The sequence below is a fragment of the Convolutriloba macropyga genome, chromosome 2 (assembly GCF_964194025.1).
Source record: "Convolutriloba macropyga chromosome 2, txConMacr16.3, whole genome shotgun sequence".
Classification (NCBI taxonomy): Eukaryota; Metazoa; Xenacoelomorpha; order Acoela; family Convolutidae; genus Convolutriloba; species Convolutriloba macropyga.
This window is the reverse complement of record NC_134469.1, coordinates 39,797,071-39,817,617: the sequence shown is the minus strand read 5'-3', so window position 1 is coordinate 39,817,617 and position 20,547 is coordinate 39,797,071. Positions and strand designations below refer to the sequence as shown.

Here is a 20,547-nt window from a genome sequence, read left to right as displayed (position 1 = left end):
TTTTTTTTGAATTTTTTCAAGCAAAATTTGATACTGAGACACGTCATACATGTGAGAGACTCAACAGATTTTGCATTAATCTAAATGGCAGTTCAAACAACCACTGGTGTAAGGGTTGCATTGGTTTAAATATCTTGAGGCTGAAGGAGGATTTGTTGTTATTATTCACATTTTCCGTAAATTTAAGCAAATTTTTGTCAATGTTGCTGAAAAATATATTATAAAATATAACTAAAGATGGCAACGAACAAAAATGGCATGAAATATGATTTTTTAGTCAATTTTGTTTAAATATCACCGACAGAAGCTAGTTTAACTTGTGCATCCTTTCGAGAGTGTTCTTGAATCAAAACTCTGTCCGCTTTTTTGTCCGCTTCCTAATTCTAATCGATAATGATGCAAAATGCATAATTTATTTTTGATATTTTGGGTTTTTGTCAAATTTTACACATCTATGATACTCGGACCAATTGCATGTTCCTAATGGTCGAAGAGCAAAAGCAAGGCTAGATGAGGTCAATCATTTTTTCGAAGCTAAAAGACGTATTGAAATCAGTCGATGACTTCATAAAAGTATTTCCGCATTTTTTAACGCTATTTACAGAAAAGAACAACTCGAGTCAAAACCTACTAATGACATGTTCGATTTGGTTTCTAATGAGTTTCTATCTATATTTTTACTGGAAAGCCTATGTCCGTTTTGAATTTTTGAATAAATTTTTCGGAAAATAAACAATGGATTATTGAGCTCAGCGACTTACTCTTTTTGTATGGTCAAAATTTAGCGTACAGTCATCAAAGACAGGTCACTTGCTTCAATGCTACAAATTTTCACAACAATTTTTCAATTTTTGGACTTTTTTTCAATCTTGAGGTCCTTTTTCTGGTCTTGTCAGAAAAATGACAAGTCAGATATCAGATTATAGACGTTTAACAAGAAAACACTTTTGAAGATATCAGTTTTTTTGAAAAAATTATGGTTTCAACTGCTTCGACACCGTCTGCTAGCAGAATTGAAAGGAAATTTCGTTGTATTTTTTGTGCTTCTTTTTGTAATCGCTGGTAAATATTGGATAATTTCTGGATAAATTCCTGCCTCCTATGCATGGGCAAAGAAAACTATTTACTGATTTGCGTGAATAGCTATATTTTTTATGACTTTGAAATCAAATGCTTTGAAAAACGTTTTTCTTTGTTTTGAAAAACGCTTGTGGACGTGTTTTTTTTAAAAAAAAATTGCTCAGTTTGTCTAATTGCTACCTAGTATAAGTACTTACAGTTAGCATAGCAGGTTATCGTTGTTGAGGAAAAGCAAAACTGAACATATCTAAGGTTTTTTAGCGCTTTAATTTTTTTCCAACGGCTTCAACACCGGTTCCTCGCAAAAAAACTTTTTTTTTATTCTCGTCTATTTATCTGTTTTTGGAGACGTAAGACATATCCGAAACAATTTCAGATCTTAATTGTTTTTGTTTTTAAAAACAAGAGAAGCTATTTAATGTTTTCAGTTGATAGATGATGCTTTTATGACTTTGGAATCAACTGTTCTTGAAAAGATAAAAATGTTTTTCTTCATTTTTCCCTTTTGTTGTTTTTTACCTCTTGATGCCTAGTGTGATTGTTCTGAGATCACATATCTCATTATGGCGTTCAAAGGAAGTGGGAAAATAAAACCTTTGTTAACGGAATAAATTATGATTTTAACTGCTTCAACGCAGTGTTATGCAAACTTTAATGGTGTTTTTGTTTTGCGGCTGAATTTTTCCTTTACATTGGCGTATGATTGAACTTTAACATTTTATAGATTTCAATTGATAACAAATGATTTTCATTAATATTATTGTTTTCTAAAGAAAACGTTATCTTTGACGTCGTTTTTCGTCTTTTGGTTTACTTTTTACCCATCCCCGTTAAGAATGCTCCCATGTTGTTTTTCTAGTGACGCTATTGGACTTTGTTATCAATTAATTCCTTTTAAAAAAGACTTTGAGTTTTAATGTAATTGTTTGTTGTTTTTTTTTGGCAGCAATACACCAATTAATTTGAACATTATTTGAACTTTTTAAAAGTGTTCTTTCTCTTCCTGATTCGGTAGACAATGAAGCCAAAAATGTGGATGAGAGGGGTCGAAAAATTATGTGCGAAGGCACATTGCTGTGCTTCCTTATTTTCAGCAGATTCCATCAACTTTAAAAGCCAAGAATTGGCCAGCTGTGCATCTGTCTATTTCAATATACTAGGTCAAAATTAAAAAAAAACCCATAGCACTATCAATACAGTTGAATAGTGACAAATTGTATAAATGGGCGCAATTGAAAATATATAGCCGGCAGATTGCCGGAAAATAGCGATAGACGCTTGGGGCCTTCCATGAATTGAAACAACTAAAAAGATTAGATAGACAGATCGATCACCAGTTCTTTAATAGACCACTAGAGTTTTTGGGTTAGCTTTGGACTGTCATTTTTATGAGACACATAACCTCTATAAGGAGAAAGCCTTAATAGTTTTTTCAAAATTAGGATCTTTTCCGTTTGGGCTCCCTCAGCTTAGTTGGCGCATATTATTTGCACCCCTCAGATGCACGTGCAAAATATTTTACATAATGACTTACTATGTAATGGCACGTGCTCTGTAACTGGGGGGCGCATAACGTACTGGGGGCACAAACGGAGAAGATTCCAAAATTAATATTCGAAATCAAAAACTCAAGACTCCTATAATCAAGAAATAGGGCATATATGCTTGGCACTACTTAGATGCCACTATTGACCTTTAACAAGTAAATGTTCATAAAATTTAAAATTCCATAAGTGAGTTCAGAAATCATTTTTTTGAGTGAAGTAAGTCATTGAAAAAGTCAATTCCAAGAAGTCAAGGTAAAACAAAACAAAAATCTGTTAAACGAAGTAAAAAACATAGCAGGACAAGTCCTGAAATACAATTCAGGGAATTGAAAGAAAAACTTAGAAATATCTGACCAGCAGATCAATTAAACAATGCCAGCCAAAACAGCAACGGAATCATCTCAAAAATTTGAGAAGCTAAAACAATCAACATATACAAAAAATACCCATTGCTAAAACTCTTAAAACTTTCACCCAAAGGCCAAACTTGACTACTTTAAATATACTTATTTTAAAAATATGTTCAACGCCAATTTTTGATTGGTCCAGTTTTATATCTGCAAGAACTGAAAAAAAATTATTGGCCCTTGAAGATCGATTAACTCAAAATGACCCAAAAATTTAACATGAAATCATTTGCAAATTTTATTGAAAAATTGTCGAAAATTGTGTTATTATTATCTTCAGAATCATTTCTGTGTCTCTAGAGGCCATCCAAAAATCGACAGGCAAAAATTTTAGAAAAAAATTTCAAATTTCAAAAAAAAATAGAAATTCTTTGTATTACAATGTTGAAAAACATTCAATTGCCCCTAGCAACTATTTAATAACATACTATCAAACCCTGGATGGGGTTATCTGGCTACAGAGGCAAAAAAACTGAATAGCAAGCAAATGTTTTGAAAAAAGCAAGTTTTAGAAGAAAAATTTAGAAAATTCGAAAAGTTAAATTGTTGAAAAAAATTTCACTGAAACTAAAATCCATTCAGTAAATTTCTATCAGACCGTGGAATAGGTTTTCTGGCACGTGAGAATGGACAAATATCAAAAATTGACAAAAACTTTAGGAAACCTTAAAAAATTGCAGATTTCATCAAAAAAATGCTAAAATTTGGGACAATTAAATGTTGAAAACCAATCCATTGTTACTAGAAACTTTGCAGTGCCCTATTATCAACCCTTAATATAGATGATTCCCTGGCCCCTGAATCTGGAAAAACTTAAAAAATGACAAACATTTTTCAAAAAACTTGAAAAAATTTGCAAAAAATTATTATAATTTTGCGTGTTTGTGTTTGTAGTACCAAAACATATAGCTCTTAAAATGGTCATAACAAGTAATTTTGTCTCGCAAAAGTCCTTTATCAACTTTTAAAAAGTTTCTACCTAAGGCTAATCAAACAAAAGACTAAAAAAACAGAAAAACATGAAAAATTGCACCATTTTGAGCCCAAAAACTCCTAAAAATGACCTTTAAACCATATATCAAGGCCATCCCAGCAGCTGCACCACCCTAAGCACTTGAAGGACTACTAAAACCCACATTGGGCCTCTAATGAAACTCTAAGCCCACTGGGCTTTACTTGTTTATTCCGTTTTGAAAGATCAAAGTCATTGAAAAATGTGTGAATACATCTTAAAAAAAACAGCGCACCAATACAAGTCAAATTCTTTGAATTGTAAATACACAGCGCCCCAATACAACTCAAATTCTTTGAATTGTAAAAAAAATAGGAGCGCTATAATAGCCGCCTGGAATTGAGGACGCGGCTATTAAAAAGCCAAACTAATGTTCCATCTAGAAAATCGCTGTCTGCAAAGCATATGGCAAACCTTTTAAAGAAAGAGAAATGACATCGTCAAGCATTTCAAGTTAATTCAAGTGTTTCAAAATCCCGAAAGTGCTGCCAATTTGGTTCAAATTTTGTTTTAACGGGATATGATTCTAGGATGCTTAAAATTTGAGTTAATTGAGGAAGGTAGCTGACCTTGGCAGTCATCTTCAAAGGTGTTAGCCGAGAAGTATCCAGAGTGACATTGGCATGTGTATGATCCAACAGTGTCAGAGCAGTTGGAGCTGTCCCCGCAAATCTTAACTCGCTCCACGCACTCGTCAACGTCTGCAATGAAAAGTGATTTGAAATTTTGGAATGGTAATATGAGGAAACCAGTAGAAAACGACCAGGAATCAACTCCAAAATTAACTACAGATGCCTAATCATGTCATATCTATCACGATCACTGGAACAAGCCAGATTATATCACAAAAGTAAAAAAAACTTAAAAAGATTGCAAAAAATGAATGAACATTTAAAAACCAAGGTCCATTGCTGTCGAGACAACCATAAAACCACATGGTTGGTCTGCATATCAATATAAGCGTACAATGCGCTTATAGTTCCACTCTATTCCTGGAGTGGTTTATGTATAGGTTACGTCACTCTGATAGAGTAATTGAGAACTTGATACTAACTTCTGCGGTGTCACCTAACCTTGATTAAAACACGCAATTTGCGATTTTTCGACAGCTGACGGTTTCAAAATCTGGCACTGAAACGCGGACAACTGAGAAACGGAAAATCTAATATTTTAAAATATTCCAAACAAAGCTGTGGCTTTAAAACATGAAAGTTTGGGTTGAAAATTTCCTTCTGCTTTTTCGTTTTGTTTTTCTAATTTGACTCGGCGTGAAGAAAATTTCCGTTGGGGGTTTATTTCTAAAAGCAACATTAGTTCCTATATTAGACCTTCACGAAATGAACAAAATAGGAATCTGATTCACAGCTGATCATCAATTGACTAAACTTTTTGATTGAATACAGGCCCTTGAACAAGAAATTGTAAAATGACGGAAAGAGTGAAGTTAAAACGGAACATAGCAATCTGCGATTGATCATTTATAGCATTGTTTCTAAAAATAAAATTCAAAAACGATTTCATCAATTTCTCCCACCATGATATCAGAAAACAGCTTTACACCTCACAGGTATACCTAAATTGTAACAGTCCAATTTGATCCGGCGTGTAACTAAATTCCGCAACTCTATTTTATACATAAAACTTTTTTCATAGAATAGGGTTACAATCAAACTTTAAACTACTTTGAAGTGAAAGAAGTACAGGCAGCTCCCTACCACAATAAGGGCCTATGCATGCAATCACTGCGGAAATGAGCTTACAAGCCATGAAGCCTATTTCTACTTTTCAATTCAATTTTAATGCACCATTCAAAGTACGTTATGTCGAAGCTGAGCTCGCCTAGCTTGCGCTGAGATGGGAAACATCAGTTTTTTTTTACATCAGCATAAAAAACTGAGAGGGGAAACTCTTTTGTATTAAATGTTCATCTTTGTCCAATTCCTGTTGTCATAGCAACCGCTTAGTGATAGTAAAAGTCATAGTTTTAGTTATAGTTACAGTTATGGTAATCGTCACGTGTTAAGAAAAAAATGTGAACAAATCAGCAACAGAGCAACGAACTCATCTACAGGAGCCTGCGCAAAAGTCTTCCTGTAACTAAAAAAATGAACTTGAGCGATAAATAACGTGTCATTGTGTCCTGTACTTTAAATAATCTTGAGCAGTAAATTATTTGTTACTTTGTCCTGTATCTACGAATTATTTGAGCTGCAATTCAACTGTTAAGACGCCCAGCTTCTGGTATTTGAACTCGTGAGTACAAAGAGCGAAACTCAACTTAAGTTTAATTATATTTACATAAACAGGTCTCAGACTTATATCTTTGTCTTCGATTTGTTTCCCTGGCGGATAGAACTGGTTAAGATATAGAGGGCCTGTATTGTGTGATCAACAGCAATCCAGTCTGATTCGAAATTGAAAAAAACTAAGACTAGCGAATAGTCACAAAGTCAAGTTGTAATCAAACGGTAAAAGTATAAGGGATATATAGTTACAAAAAAGAACTGCAAAAACCAAACATCCGGACAGATTGCGAACCACTAAATCGAACTGGGCTGTGTAAAATTTTACTCCTCACAACCGATTGGGAGAGTAGCCGTTATACCTTAATTGCACAAACTGTTTATTTAAATATGTAAACTGATCCGGATGACTTTCCGGGAAATCCCTTAAGAACATAAAAGATTAATACCAAGATGATACCGAAGCTCAAAGACATATGTTCACATGAAAGCACACTCGGATCGCGATTAGGCGCAGTGAAGTGAATTCTAAATAATGAAAATTAATTCCACTTTGTAGAAGATAGCTACACACTTTGTGGATCTTAGGTTTGCAACATTCCAAAAACTTATTCCAAAACTAGTTACGAATGTACGGGAAACAAGTAATTTTGGATGTTGAGCAAGAAAAGATGTAGCCTAGATTACATATATTAACGTAACAAAAATTCAAGCGAGCGAAATCAGCCCATTTCAAAATAGGTACAGCTCTGCGATGTTATGAGTTTCTGACGCTTTTCGAGAGCGCACTAAGAAAGATATTTTCGGAGAAATCGATTCAAGTTTTCCTGAGATTCTGCAATTGGTTAACTGTAAACACAGAATTGGTATATACTACTAATCTATAGCGTGTGACTGTCTATTTTTTCCTCACAACAAGAAAAAAGGTGATCGCATATGCCAACAAAACCTTGAATTTTGTCAAGTAATGTAGGAGTCGGGCTCCAACGCTGGAAACTATACAGACTGGAAACTATACTAATTAACTTAATTTCCATTTTTACAAATTTATAGGAAATTAAAACTCAGCTGATAAAGCTCTTCAGATAGAAGGTTACTTTACAGAGTAGCGCCTCTACTAAAAGCAACCTGGTATAGATCAACACAGAAGCCATATTGTAAAATATGCGACAAATTTTGTCACATTCCACATTTTGTGTTTTGTGGAAAACGAGAGCTAGGACTCTGGAAAATGGTGATAAAATTTGTCCTCATAAGACAGAATTAAGAATGTTAGCATGTTTCTGGTAAAGCATGTTTTTGGTAAACTAAATTTATCTATTTCGAACTGATTTTGCTAAAGCGGCACTAATCAATCTTCCAAAATAGTTGTTTTGCCGCCAAAGTTCATTAATTGAATTGAAACAAAAGAAAACAATTGTTTTCATTTGAGCTCTTGGATGTGTCACAATTTAGTCAAATTACAAAAGTTTTATGATACTTTATAAAAGCGAACAGGCTCATCGACCCTCAAAAAATTTCCCCTAATTAAAAATCAAGTTAATGATGTAAATGACGTGAAGTTAGAAGATTATTTTTAACGTAACTGCTATATTCTGGTCAAACTATTAGCAATAAAAATTCCCTAAGTAAAAAGCGAAAGCAATAAGAAAAATGTTCCATCCTAGGTGCCAACTGATATGTATTTATGATAACTGTGTAAGATCACTTTTTGTATGAGATGTGATCAGTAATCAATAATAACTGATCACATCTCATTTAGATGGATCTTCAGAGAATAACAATTACCAATCATTTTTTTCAGAAACTAAAAAAAAACAAACATAGCTGGCAGATTGCCAGAAAATAGCCGCAATGATTCGTAGATCAGCAGTCTAAAAAAACAGTAAAAAAGACAGACCAAAAAAATTTATCTTTTCATTGAAGGCTGATCTATTATATTTTGATTAAAAATCTGTATAAGTTATTGCTGCCTCTATTAGCTGATCTCAAATAACCTTCATTTAGAGTGATACACACCCATTTGACCTTATCTCTTTGAATTAAAGTAAATAAAAGTCAATTTCAAAGTGAGGAAGTCACTTTTGAGAGTGAGGTAAGTCAAGTGTGACCAAAAATTTAATCACGCGCATGAACAAAAAACTCGCTCCACTAAGAGCGAAAAATGACGTCACACATGCAATTCAATTGAAATTGCATGAACGAATGAACAAAAAATGGCTGTGATGTCATATGGTCGTAACAAAAATCATGACGACGAAATAAAAAAAAACCAAGAGAAGGCCAATAATAGCCTCAGCTATCGCTGTGCGGCTATTAATTACTCAATTGTCATCAAATGAAAACCCAGTTTACTTAATCCTATAGCAAATTTGCCAGCTGTGCAAGTTGGTCATTATGAGTTGGCTCTGAAAATTTTTAAATTTTGAGCAGTTTTTATTAAATATTATAAATGAACTTCATTTAAAAAGTATCTAATTAATATAACTTATAAAGAAACTAGAACATATTATACAGAACCTTTTTGTTTGAATTTCATTTGCATGTTGTTTTTCTTAATAGAAATGTATTACAGAATCCAATGTTTAATGTACAAAAACATAATTCAATGTGTAGTTTGTAAAACTATGCACTCTGTATTTTGTCCATTCCGGCACTGTCGGCTAACTTTGTTGTTTTCAAAGCGCCTTTTAGCGTCTTCGAAGTCGGTTAGGAGCTACTTACACAAACATTAATTACTTGCGTTTTTGTGGATTCTAAAGGTCGTAGCGTTTGAAAAATGATTGCTCACTTGAAAAACTACGATATTATACTGTTTGCGGTAAAGTGCGGAACCTGAGGGACAAATTTTGGCAAAAATTTCAACAAAATTGGGAGATTCGACATTTTTATGAAATCTAATGACCGAAAATTGATGTAATTTCAAAACATTTCTCTATTACATGGAAAACGATGGCTGAAATGGACCGAATGGTCCTTCAAATTTTGGTAGGGGCGCAAGTCTACGTGATATAATCTCAATAGCTGTCATTCATTAGGGAGATTTAAATAAATGGTTTTGAATAGTAAGATTGTATCTCAGAAGTAGAAAATTTTGTGCAGCATAAAATCAGCACTAAATAAAGCAGTTTAAGGTATTCAAATTTTAAAATATCCGGTTTGCATACAAATACTGTTCTCCAGAAACGCTGACTGTTTCCTCATCTTTTGGGTTGAAATGCTCTCAATTTCGTTAAATAAATGCAAAAACATCTTAATTACCAGGATTTGGCCTTTTAAGAACCTCAGAATTGCAACAATTAGCTGTCAAAATTCACGTGAAACCAGAAATAAATTTGTCATTTTAATTATTGACGTCCAAAACAAACGGCTACCTTGCATGATCTTGGAAGATGCTTAGAAGTTTATACAAAAGAACTTTTTCAGAGCACAGAAACTTTGTTACTTTGTTTTTTTTAACAAGATGTGTAAAATTAAGTTCAAGAACCGGATCAAGTTTACGAACATAAGTCATAGTTTGAAAAACTTTGAAATTATCTAGAGCCATGAACTTCACAAATATTGATGTTTACTCAATATATAACAAAAACAGCTCGATTATTTTATGCAATCAAATGTACATAATAATTTAAACCGGACCTAGATAAATAAGCAAAAGAATTTGTCCTTTAAAACTCTGCTGTTCTAAATTGACAACGTAATCTGATGCAAGTGAATAAATTACTGAAAAATTTAACTAATGGAAAACAATTTAAAAGAAAGGGGGTATCATTTAAGTTCCTACTTGTACAGTCAGTATGGGAGTCATCCAATGTCTTGTATCCCAGCAGACAGGCACATGAGTGATTGCCAGGCAGATTGGTACACTGAGAGTTATTGCCACACACCGGGATTGCAATGAGACACTCGTTGATATCTGAAAACAAACAAACCGAAACTTTAAATACATGTGGGGAGGTCGATAAGCAATCAAAAAACACCCCATTCTAGATCAGAATGCTATCTTGTAAGATCTTGCAAGACTCTTGAAATAAAAACTTATATTGCAAAACGCTGCGTCATCAGAAGTTTATGTAGAGAGAATAAAAGAAATTTGCGAGTGAAAGTTTTTCTTGGAAGAGTCTTGCTAGTTCCTTCAGATCAAGTTGTTCCCTAATTGGCTCATTTTTTATTGGCTCAATTTTCCGGAGGTTGGTGGCAGAGCAAATCAGCGCTGAATCAGTCTAACGACCTTCTGTTTTATACGATGGCCAGTACTCTGTTCATGTCACAATTTACACTGGCCAGTCTGATTTTTGAGTTAAATTTACCTCATGAAAAATAATATGTTCAGCTTAACTACCGCCAACAAGGTTTGCTTTCTATGAGAATCGAACTTCTGCGTTGGTGCTTGTGACATTTAATTAGCTTAGCAAGTCGTAACCGCTGCGCTAAATGGTCTTTGGGGTAAATTCCTACAAGCCAGCTTAAGTAGAAACAGTGTGTATACTACTATAGTAATTACCAGTTATAAGCTACAAAAGTATGACTTTATTCTGCAAAGACTTAATTTTGGGGTAAGAGTAATTTTCAGACTATGAAGGATAAGTTTAGCCTGGGCGAACTCTATGATCTCAATATAATCATAATGAAGAAATATTGGACATAAAGAAACTTAAAATATTCTGAAGATACAATGTTTCAGAAATGGAATTAAGTATTTACTCTTGAAATGTGCTGGTTCAGTGCTGGAAAGCTCTGAGACTCAAATCCGGGTTATCATTTGGTGCAGAAAGCGTGCGTGAATCTGTTACTCAGTTTACATGAACTAAAAGGGAACATAAATTGAAAAACCAAATTTTTGCGAAAACAATAGTAACAACCCTATTCGGTTATCAAATGCCAGATCTGATTTCGCTCCATTTTTTTGCTTTTCGCGGAAAATTTAAATTTTACATTTTCTCTTTAAAAAAGATCGCTCAGAAAAATTTAAAACCTTAAACAGATTCTGAGATGCCGTTTGAAAAAAAAGTTTGAACAATCTGAAAGGTCGGATTTAATGTAATTAATTTGAGTATTATATTAATAAAACAAAAATTTTCTATTCCTATTATTCATTTTTTTCTTTTTTAAATTAGGTACTGGGAATATTACTTCATTCTGAGATGAGTCATCGAGGAAAACCGGTGATATCACAACAAGTCCCAACCAACGTAAAGTAATTCACTTTTTTTTCTTTTCGACGGGTTACCCGAGATCTAAAACATTAAACAAAATCCACAAATTTTAACCAATTTGGTCAAAAATTTGCCGATAAACTGAACTTAATAAGCGACTGCACATATTTACCTATTTACAATTAATTCTATCTGGTTGAGTTATTTAAAAGCTTGTCGACAAAATAGCGATGTAAAATTTAGAAGTCAGTAACATCAAAGCTAAATTGATCAAAACTCAGCTGACTTAAATGAGTTGTATAGCTTTTCGCACCAATTCTTAATTCCTAAAAAAATTGTGAATAATGACAGTATATCTATGAAGTGTGGAATATATTAAACATGAAATTTGTAGTATGCAAATTTTTGTAGTTATTAAGCTCCAAAATTTACTAAACTTTGTGCCAAATTTTTTGATTTTGAAGTATTTGTTTTCAAATAATTAATCCTCAAAACATGAGGAATAATAAATTATAGCTGTTATTGATTATTTGTCCACCGAAATCCTCAAAATAATTTTTTTTGCAAAAAAGATTATAGCCCAATTTTTAAAAATGGGCCATATTCAATCATATATACCCTCTGTTCGTTCTTTCGTGCTATTTAAGCAGCTAATTTCACTCGATTTCATTTTTCAAATAGTAATTAAGATAATCTTTTTTGTGGTTATGATCAGTTTCATAATTAAAAAAGATCCTTTTTAAAAATTGTACCGTCTGTACTTTCCTAAAAATTGTTTCGTTTCCAAAAATTAACCTTTGCAAAAATGTACCGTCTGATAGTTGTTCGATTGATTCCAATTCTGATACGGTTAAGCTTGTATGGTACGAATGCAGTGCAGTTTAAGCTAAAAGAAACGAAGAAACGAAGCAGTTCAGCTGAAAATTGTTTATATAGTAGAAATAAAACTGAGTTGAACAGCCGGTCAATGAAAAATGATACGATTAAAAAACAGTGATTTGATTATTATATTGCGATAGAGAGTCAAATCAATACCTTTCGTTCGTATCAATCTGCAAATTGACCTGTTGGCCAAATGTTTTTCGTTTCTTCTATTGACTATAAACAATTTTCAGCTAAATGAAAAAAATCACAGCAAGGGAGTCATTTTTTATATTGTCGCCGGGTTTATATAATGTCATCCAACGATAGCTCCGTTTATTTGAAGTTAATTAGATAGAGTGCCAGCAACACAACTTGCACTCAAGAAGATTTATTGCGTCCTCTGTTATCTATGGAAAGTCTAGCACTTCTGTTAGCTCTGGCATTGATTTGTTCCGACACCAAATTGGGGAAGGAACTGCATTTCCTTTAGAAAGCACGTCAAGCAAAGAATTTTTCTAATTTCGTTTTAACCAAGGAGTAATCGAAGTTGGAAGTCATTTAATCATTCAACTGATTTCAGGTGTTTTTGTTCACTTATAGCATAATGCTTGCCAAAGCTTTCAACAAATTTTCAAAAATTTTTCATAATAATTCTAGTGGTATCAAGACAGACGAGGGCCCCGAGAGCTAAACACCACCAAAATCTTTTCGAAGCTCCAAAACAGACTTCCACTTCCTGTTTATACTTCCACTTCCTGTGAGTGTTCTGGATCTAAGATTCTGCCAGCATTTTGCTAATTTAATTCAATGACCGTCCAAATTGCATATTTTATTAAAAGACAGAAATTTTTAGTTCCACATTAGCTATTTGCAAACAGTTGAACAACTAGGTGTTTTTAATGAGCAAACAGCAATAGCAAGGGTTGTTTTGATCATATTATAGAATTTTAATGATTCCGATTTTATTGGGCCGCTGTCTTTTTAAAATTATGTTTGCATTTTCCAATTTTATATTTACTAATGGCCTTAGAAATTTCATATGCAGGCTCAATAAAGGTAAGATAAAAATTACGTACAATTAGGTTAAGGGACATAAGTTTTCAGAGAAAAGGTCATGGTGTCAAAATGATTTTGTATACTTCTATTGATTTCCCATGATTTGCCTGCATTTCCTCTGATTTGCCTGCAGTGGCTTCATTTAAGTTGTATAAGTGAACCTATATAACGATTTTGGTTGTTAACTAACTGGCTCTTTTAACTTTGAATAATTTTTTTCAGACAAAAATCATTATTTTTGAATTTTGACGCTTTGTTTCCTGTTACTGTCAACTGTTAGATTAACCCAAGTAAAAACGGTTTGCATACACTCTCTAATGAATTTTAAAAATCTTCATTTGAATGTGTACTTATTATTATTGGATATATGCCTTTTTTGATGTTCCTATTTGTTGTCACTTTATTGATAGGCGTCATTTGGGTAACAAGGTGAATGAAAAACAATTATTTATGTTTTACTGCAATAGTTCATAATTTTAATGGCTTCGACACCGTCTTCTTGTCACAATTATATGAGTTTTATTAAAAATTTCTGCTTGTACTTGTCGTTCGTTTGTAGTCATATAACATATTCAGGATAATGACAGATCTCAATCGCTTTCTATGAAGTTATTTATGAACACTCTGAATGATTTTACCACAGAGCTAATGGTTTTAATGACTGAAGTCTTTTGAATATTACATAAGTATTTCAGTTTTTCATATGTTATTTGCATACATTCTCGAATTAATTTATTTTTCTATAATTCTGACAATTTTGTCACCGGCAAGATGAATACAATTTCGTTAAAAAATAATGGATATTACCACTGATCTCAACATATTTTTTTGTATTTTTAAAACAGTGTCTATCTCACACGCGTTTTGTTAATCTATACGTTTCAATAATTTTTTTTCATCATCCCTATGCAGTTGTTTATTTGATTTTTTATTGACGCCAAGATTTCATCCAAAACTATGACGAGATGCTGACAAAATACAAACAATTTCTATTACATCCTTCTACAATTTCAACTGTTGTTATTCTTCCTACCCCCACTTTAGTGGGGAGGGAGGAACTATATAATGAACTGGTTTTTTTTGTTCAGTCAATTTTGGCCGACCGATATATTGTGAATTATAGAGAATTCGATATATAGAGAATTGTGAGTGGTATCATTAAAAAGCCCGTTCAGCGTAGAATACGGAATTAAACAGATTTTTTCGATTTTCGTTTTTTACAGGGAGTCATCGAGCTTAAAGTTTTGTGAACAATAGACTGTTTTTGTTCACATTTTCGTTAATTTTTGCTAAAATTTGGCAAACTTTCGCTAATAAAAGTTACAAAAATTTAAAATTTTTGACGGAAGAGTGTTGCTGTTAACCGCTAGAGATAGAAAAGCGTTGCTAAATTGTTTGATTGAAGTCTTTTAGGCTAAAATTTTTGTTAAAAATTTTCAAAATTCGAACTTTTTTCATCAAAAATCGCACAAAATATGCATTTTTTGACCAATTTGTTACAGTTCGTCAGACGTAGTGACCAAGAAACCTTAATACAGACTCTCTAATCTCAAAAAAGCATTAGTTGCAATTAGGTGCCACATGAAAGTCTTCTGGAATTAAAATTTTTCCGTTTTTTGCAGATTTAACTGGATAATTACACAAAATGCATCGTTGTAATTTTTTTTTAATATTTGAAGAAATTCACTCAACAATTGGTCTGTTTCGCAAAAACTCGTAAGACTTCGGCGGTTTGCTGGGCGCGCGACACAATCAGGGAGAAGTTGGATATTATCATGGATTCTTAGAATCAGAAACTTTTTGTTTTTATTGTGGTGCTGCCTTTTTTCAAAATATTTTGCTTTTGTTTTTTAATGTTAATTACTGAAAAAAATTTTTATTTACGGCTTAGTTAATGACAACTCAAATTTTTGTAAACTTGAGGCGCAATGTAGATACAGTTTGTTTTCAGAGAAACAGAGGGTTCTCATGGATTTTAGGAAGAGTTTTAGTAAAATTTAAATGAATAATGCTGTCTTTTTCAAAAAACTTTGCTTTTGTTCTTAATGTTAATTACTGACAATATTTTTCGTTCATGGCTCCGTTAATGACAGCTCCAATTTACGTAAACTTGAGGCCGAATGTAGATACAGTTTGTTTTCAGAGAACCAAAGGCTTTTTATAGGCTTTGAGGAATAGTTGGCCAATGAGACCTTTAATTTCTTTTTAGTGGTTTGTTGAACCAATTGTTATTGTTTTGGCAGTCTGATTTTTCAGCATAAATACTCAAAACTCTACACTGCTTCCTCAAGAGGTTTAAGTGAACCTTTTCTATGCATTCGCTTGTTACCTAATGTCTTACGTTATTGAATGTATTTGTTTTAAAGAAATTTCTGTGATTTTTTTGAACTTGTCAGTTTTTCATATTATTTTAGTCAACATTTTGCTTATTCTCAATAAGTACAGGTCAACTTTTCCTCCTTATAGAAGACAAACTAATTCTGTGGCCGTTTGTTTTAACAGAATGTTCTCTTGCTTTTAGTACTACGAGTTTTCATACAAAATTTTGTGTTTTTTGTGAATAATTGCCCATTTTTGCTGTTGCTTTTGTTTCTTTGGTAAAATGTCACATTATTTAATAATCTAACCGAAACAAGCTTTACAACATTTGGAACTGAACATGTTTATTGTTTTCGTAACATATGGGTTTAAGGGCTGCGACACCGTTCTCTTGCAGAATTTGGTAGAGTTTTTTATTTTTACCCTTTATTTGTTGTTAATTTTTGTTGTCATATGCCAAATATTGGGTAATTAAAGGTCTCAGTGACCAACTATAGATGAATAAATGAACTTAATAACTGATATCGGTAAATAGCTAAAGGTTTTTTTGACTTTCGAGTTATATTTCTAAAAAAGGAGTAATAGTATTCTTCAAATTATTCGTTTTTGTTCTGGTTTGCGTTTTTTTCGTATTTAACAATGCTGTACCATTTTCTTAACCTAGCCTCATTATTTAGAGCTCTTTTTAATGTTTTTCTAAACAATAATTTTTCTGTTATTTAAACGTTTTAAATGATGTCTTCAGGGCTTAGACAATTTGTTTCAGAAGAATTTTGTGAAGTCTAGATACTTTTCAGTTTTTGTGGTTCTTTTTGTTGTCATTTTGTGATAGTCAATTTTCCAAAAAGACGTTATGATGATTAAAGGAGACGCAAACGAAGATGTTATTTCCTCGCGGATAATATTTAATACATTTAATGACTTCAAAACTGTGGTTTCGTAAAGTTGTTTGTGAAACTTATTAGTTTACCTTGTATTTAATGTTATCATAATTTTGTCTGGCTGATAACAGGCGCAATTAGTTTTCCAAGTAAATGCAGGAAAAACTGTCTACTTTTCTAGTCGAAAGCTTTTGCTGGCTATGAATTTTGAAAATATTTGTTTTTTTTTTAAAAAAGACGAGATAAATTTTTGAGATTTGCCATATTTATTGATGTTAAGTTGTAGCTTAGCATCTCTATAGACAAGACATATTATTTATCTATTGATATACAATTTGCGCTTCATAGCGGTTTTAATTTCCTCAAACGGTCTTTGTTCTTGGTACAACCAATTTTCATAAAATATTCGTGATTTTTGCATCTTCGCCCTGTTTTGTAGGTTTTTGTTTTCTTTTCACAGTATCACAATAATAGGCGTCATTTGATTTACAAATGTTGTCACTTGCAAAAAATGCAAACAAAGATTTTTATTTATTTTAGTGATCAACTTAATATTGAATTGGCTGGGACATCACATTCGTGCATAATTTTTCGTGCAAATTTTTCTTTTTGCATGCATTTGTCGTACTTTTTGTAGTCGTATGACATATCCTGGATAGTGAATGGCCAAAATCGCTCTCTATGGAGGTATGAAAGACTCTCTTAATGATTTCATTTGATGCGTAATGTTTCTAATCAGTTCGAAATTTATTCTTTTCAAAAAAAGGCAACTTTTTAATAAACTTTGCTCTTTTGCTCATTTCTTGTCGACTTGTTACCAAGTGGCATTGAAGAAAAGTCACATATTTTGTTCTAAAAAAGTACCGGACATCTTCTTAGTATAAATTTTATCTGATGTCATTTTGATTTGGTTATTAATGATTTTCAAAAAAGAGACAAGGAGTTTTGGTCGTAATTAATATTTGTAACTATTTGATTTTTATCGCCGTTTTCTCTGGTAGTCATTTTATGGTGGCCACGGGTCTCATAGGCCCCCTAAGGTAGATTGTTTTATTCTTTTAGTAGTTTGTTGAACGATATGTTGATATGTTAATTTTTTTAACTCTTCTTCATTTGGTAGACAATTAATTGACAAATGTAGATGAGCGGGGTCGGAACTTAATGTGCGAATGCACATTACCGAGCCTCCTTGTTTTTCCTTCTTTCAAAAGAATTCTGTTTAAACTTCATTTTATATACTTAGCACACAAACCAGCAATTTAATGTTATTGATTAAGTCCTTTGTTCCGAAGTCTGAGGTTTGTTTAATAAGAGAACGTTTTGTCGGAGAAGCAAAAGAACTTTTGGTTGCCAAAATTTGCCCGAAAATGCCAAACATATTTTTTGTTGCGGAATTCAAGTCGAATGCTTTGTTGCAATTCGCCTTCAAAAATTTTCATCGTGTTAACTGGAAACTTTTTTTGCCGAAAATTTTTCATCAAATTCTGACATTGAATGGTTGCTGATCATGTAATAAAATGAAGTAAGATATTCTGACATTGGTGTTGTTGTTAATGTAAAAAAAATCAGAACTCAATTTGTAAAAAAAAATCGAACTTCAATAATCACTATTTGGGCTATAATTGGCAAAAATTTGAAAAACTGCGGATCAGGTAGACCAGAACATTACGTGCAAACGCAAATTACCGAACCTCCTTTCAACAAAGGAAAACACGCATCTCAAGTTTTCAACTTACTTTTTTATCAATGTTGCAACGTTACAGCTGATGAAATGATCACTAAAATCCATACCATTATGGCTATCCTACCTGTGCAATCATCATCAATCCCAGTCTCGGATTCATATCCCTCGTGACATTGGCACAGGTAGCTGCCAATGGTATCATTGCAGTCAGATGAGGCACCACAGATTGGGGGTGTAACCAGACACTCTTCCACATCTACACACACAAACAAACAATCATGACACTCAAAATAAACAAAAACGCTAATATGATAATTGTATAGAGCAATCAGCCAAATTCATTGCCAAAATGCAGTTACTATATTCACGCTCTTTATGATTTCACAATTTCCGGTTTGTGTGCTTTCGGATATAACATGAGAAACAAAACTATACGTAGTGCAATATTTAACACCACTTCCTCTCGAAAACGCTCGTCCGGGTCGAAGTGTTGTCGAAATTAACCTGATATAATTAGGTGCGGTAAATGCTTTAATACTCGGTGCGGTGAGTTAAGCTTAATACTCCAAAGAAACCAGATTTCCTCAAAACTTCTTCATAAATGTTCATTTATGCACTCTTAAAAGCATTTATTTTTCTTTCCAGTTCAGATGGTGATAAAAAGCACTGACTTGTACAGTTTTTGTTGCTCCCATCCAGTGACTCGTATCCCACTTCACACTCACAGGAGTAGGATCCCTCATTATTCCCACACTCAGAGTTATAACCACAGATGAACACATCAACTGTGCATTCATCGATATCTGAACAAAATAACAAAGCTGAATAAAAGATATAAAAACTGTGTCAGACGAATGAGTTTATGAGAAACATTTACAGACGTATTAACTTCCACATAGGGACAAAGAACGAACTAACCAACTTCATTTTTCAGTCAATGTCTAAAAATAGGGAGTTCGATATTGTAGTGGTGTGTTAATCTTCTTTAGATCAGATCTTACCTGCTGCCGTTTGAACTTAAACTCTAGTTAAATTATCCGTGAACCAATTGAATCGTGTTTTGTGCTAATTATAGACCGCGTTTTGAAACCACTGTGCCAGATGACAATCATAAAATTATGGATACCATAACAAAAGTTATGCTATCCATAATTGATGGTTATTATTTTCCAAAGTGTGAGTAGAAAGTCGTCGTTTTCACTTCAGGTTCGCTTTAATGCTAAGTGATGTCTGCTTGTGTGTTAATTAACTTCCGAGCTGCCTCCTTAACTCCATCTCTACTCCACTCACCTATACAGTCCTCGTGTGTACTCGAAGGAGACCAGTATCCCACATTACAATCACAGTCATAAGTGCCCTCCAAATTAGTACAAGAAGAATTCACTCCACATTGGAACAGGGCGCATTCGTCAATGTCTAAAACAGCAACACCCTTGCTGAAGTTACGCCCAAAATTATAAACAACAATTTTTTTTAGGATACTTGATGTCTGCAAGCTAGACAAAACATACAGCACTGATTCAGTCTCATTGCTAACTACAGGTTTTTCGGTTGACTCTAAAATTCTTGCAAATTAATCAGAGTTTACCCTGAAAAATAGCTAATACAAAATATTCATTTGGACGAGAACAGAATGGCCCCGCTCATAAACGCGGACAAAAGTTGAACACACAAAAAAAACAAATAAACAGATCCCAAAAATCATTCTAGACGAGTAAAAAAATTTTCCTTGCAAACCAACGCTTTTTGAGGTTTTCCTCATAATTAATTTGATGCTTCATAGTTCAGTTATACTCCTTCATAGTTCAGTTATATGTTGTTCCAACACAGTTGCTGCATTACCAGATGTGTTTATTAATATAAACGCGTAAAGTCTAGAAAATCATAAAACAAGATAAGAACTTTGACAACATAAAGATCCAATAGAGTTAGTACCAATGAATTTTAAGAAAAACTTAGAATTAGCACAAATAAAAAGAGACTCTTGCCGAAATCCTACTGAAATCTTCCTACTGAAAAAACAACACAAAGATTTGAGAAATGAGAATCCATTTTTCTCTCTTGTTTGCAAAAGGTTCACAGAAACAAAAAATAAACAAAAGGTTAATTGCTTAGTACACTTTGCAAATAACTCCTTTTTGAAATTATTGGAAAAACAAGCCTAAAACCGTCTCTATTTCTCTACTACTGAAAATTTAAATAGAATAACAAAAGTTTAAGTGAACTCTTAAAATCATCCATTTCTCCTCATTGGCTATTTATTAACTTATAATGCTTGTAAAAATTGCAGCTCTCGAA

General features: G+C 32.9%; 1 protein-coding gene across 1 annotated transcript in view; it reads right to left on the bottom strand.

Moving 5' to 3' along the window:
• Window positions 1–20,547, bottom strand: part of LOC142334901 (uncharacterized) — a 235,711-nt gene that overhangs the window by 186,193 nt on the left and 28,971 nt on the right. Inside the window, exons 6-10 of the mRNA XM_075383229.1 lie at window positions 19,540–19,665; window positions 18,921–19,052; window positions 18,374–18,505; window positions 10,074–10,205; window positions 4,616–4,747 (exon numbers count right to left, since the gene is read on the bottom strand). Coding sequence (XP_075239344.1) covers window positions 4,616–4,747; window positions 10,074–10,205; window positions 18,374–18,505; window positions 18,921–19,052; window positions 19,540–19,665 — 654 coding nt within the window. The remainder of the gene's footprint in view (window positions 1–4,615; window positions 4,748–10,073; window positions 10,206–18,373; window positions 18,506–18,920; window positions 19,053–19,539; window positions 19,666–20,547) is intronic.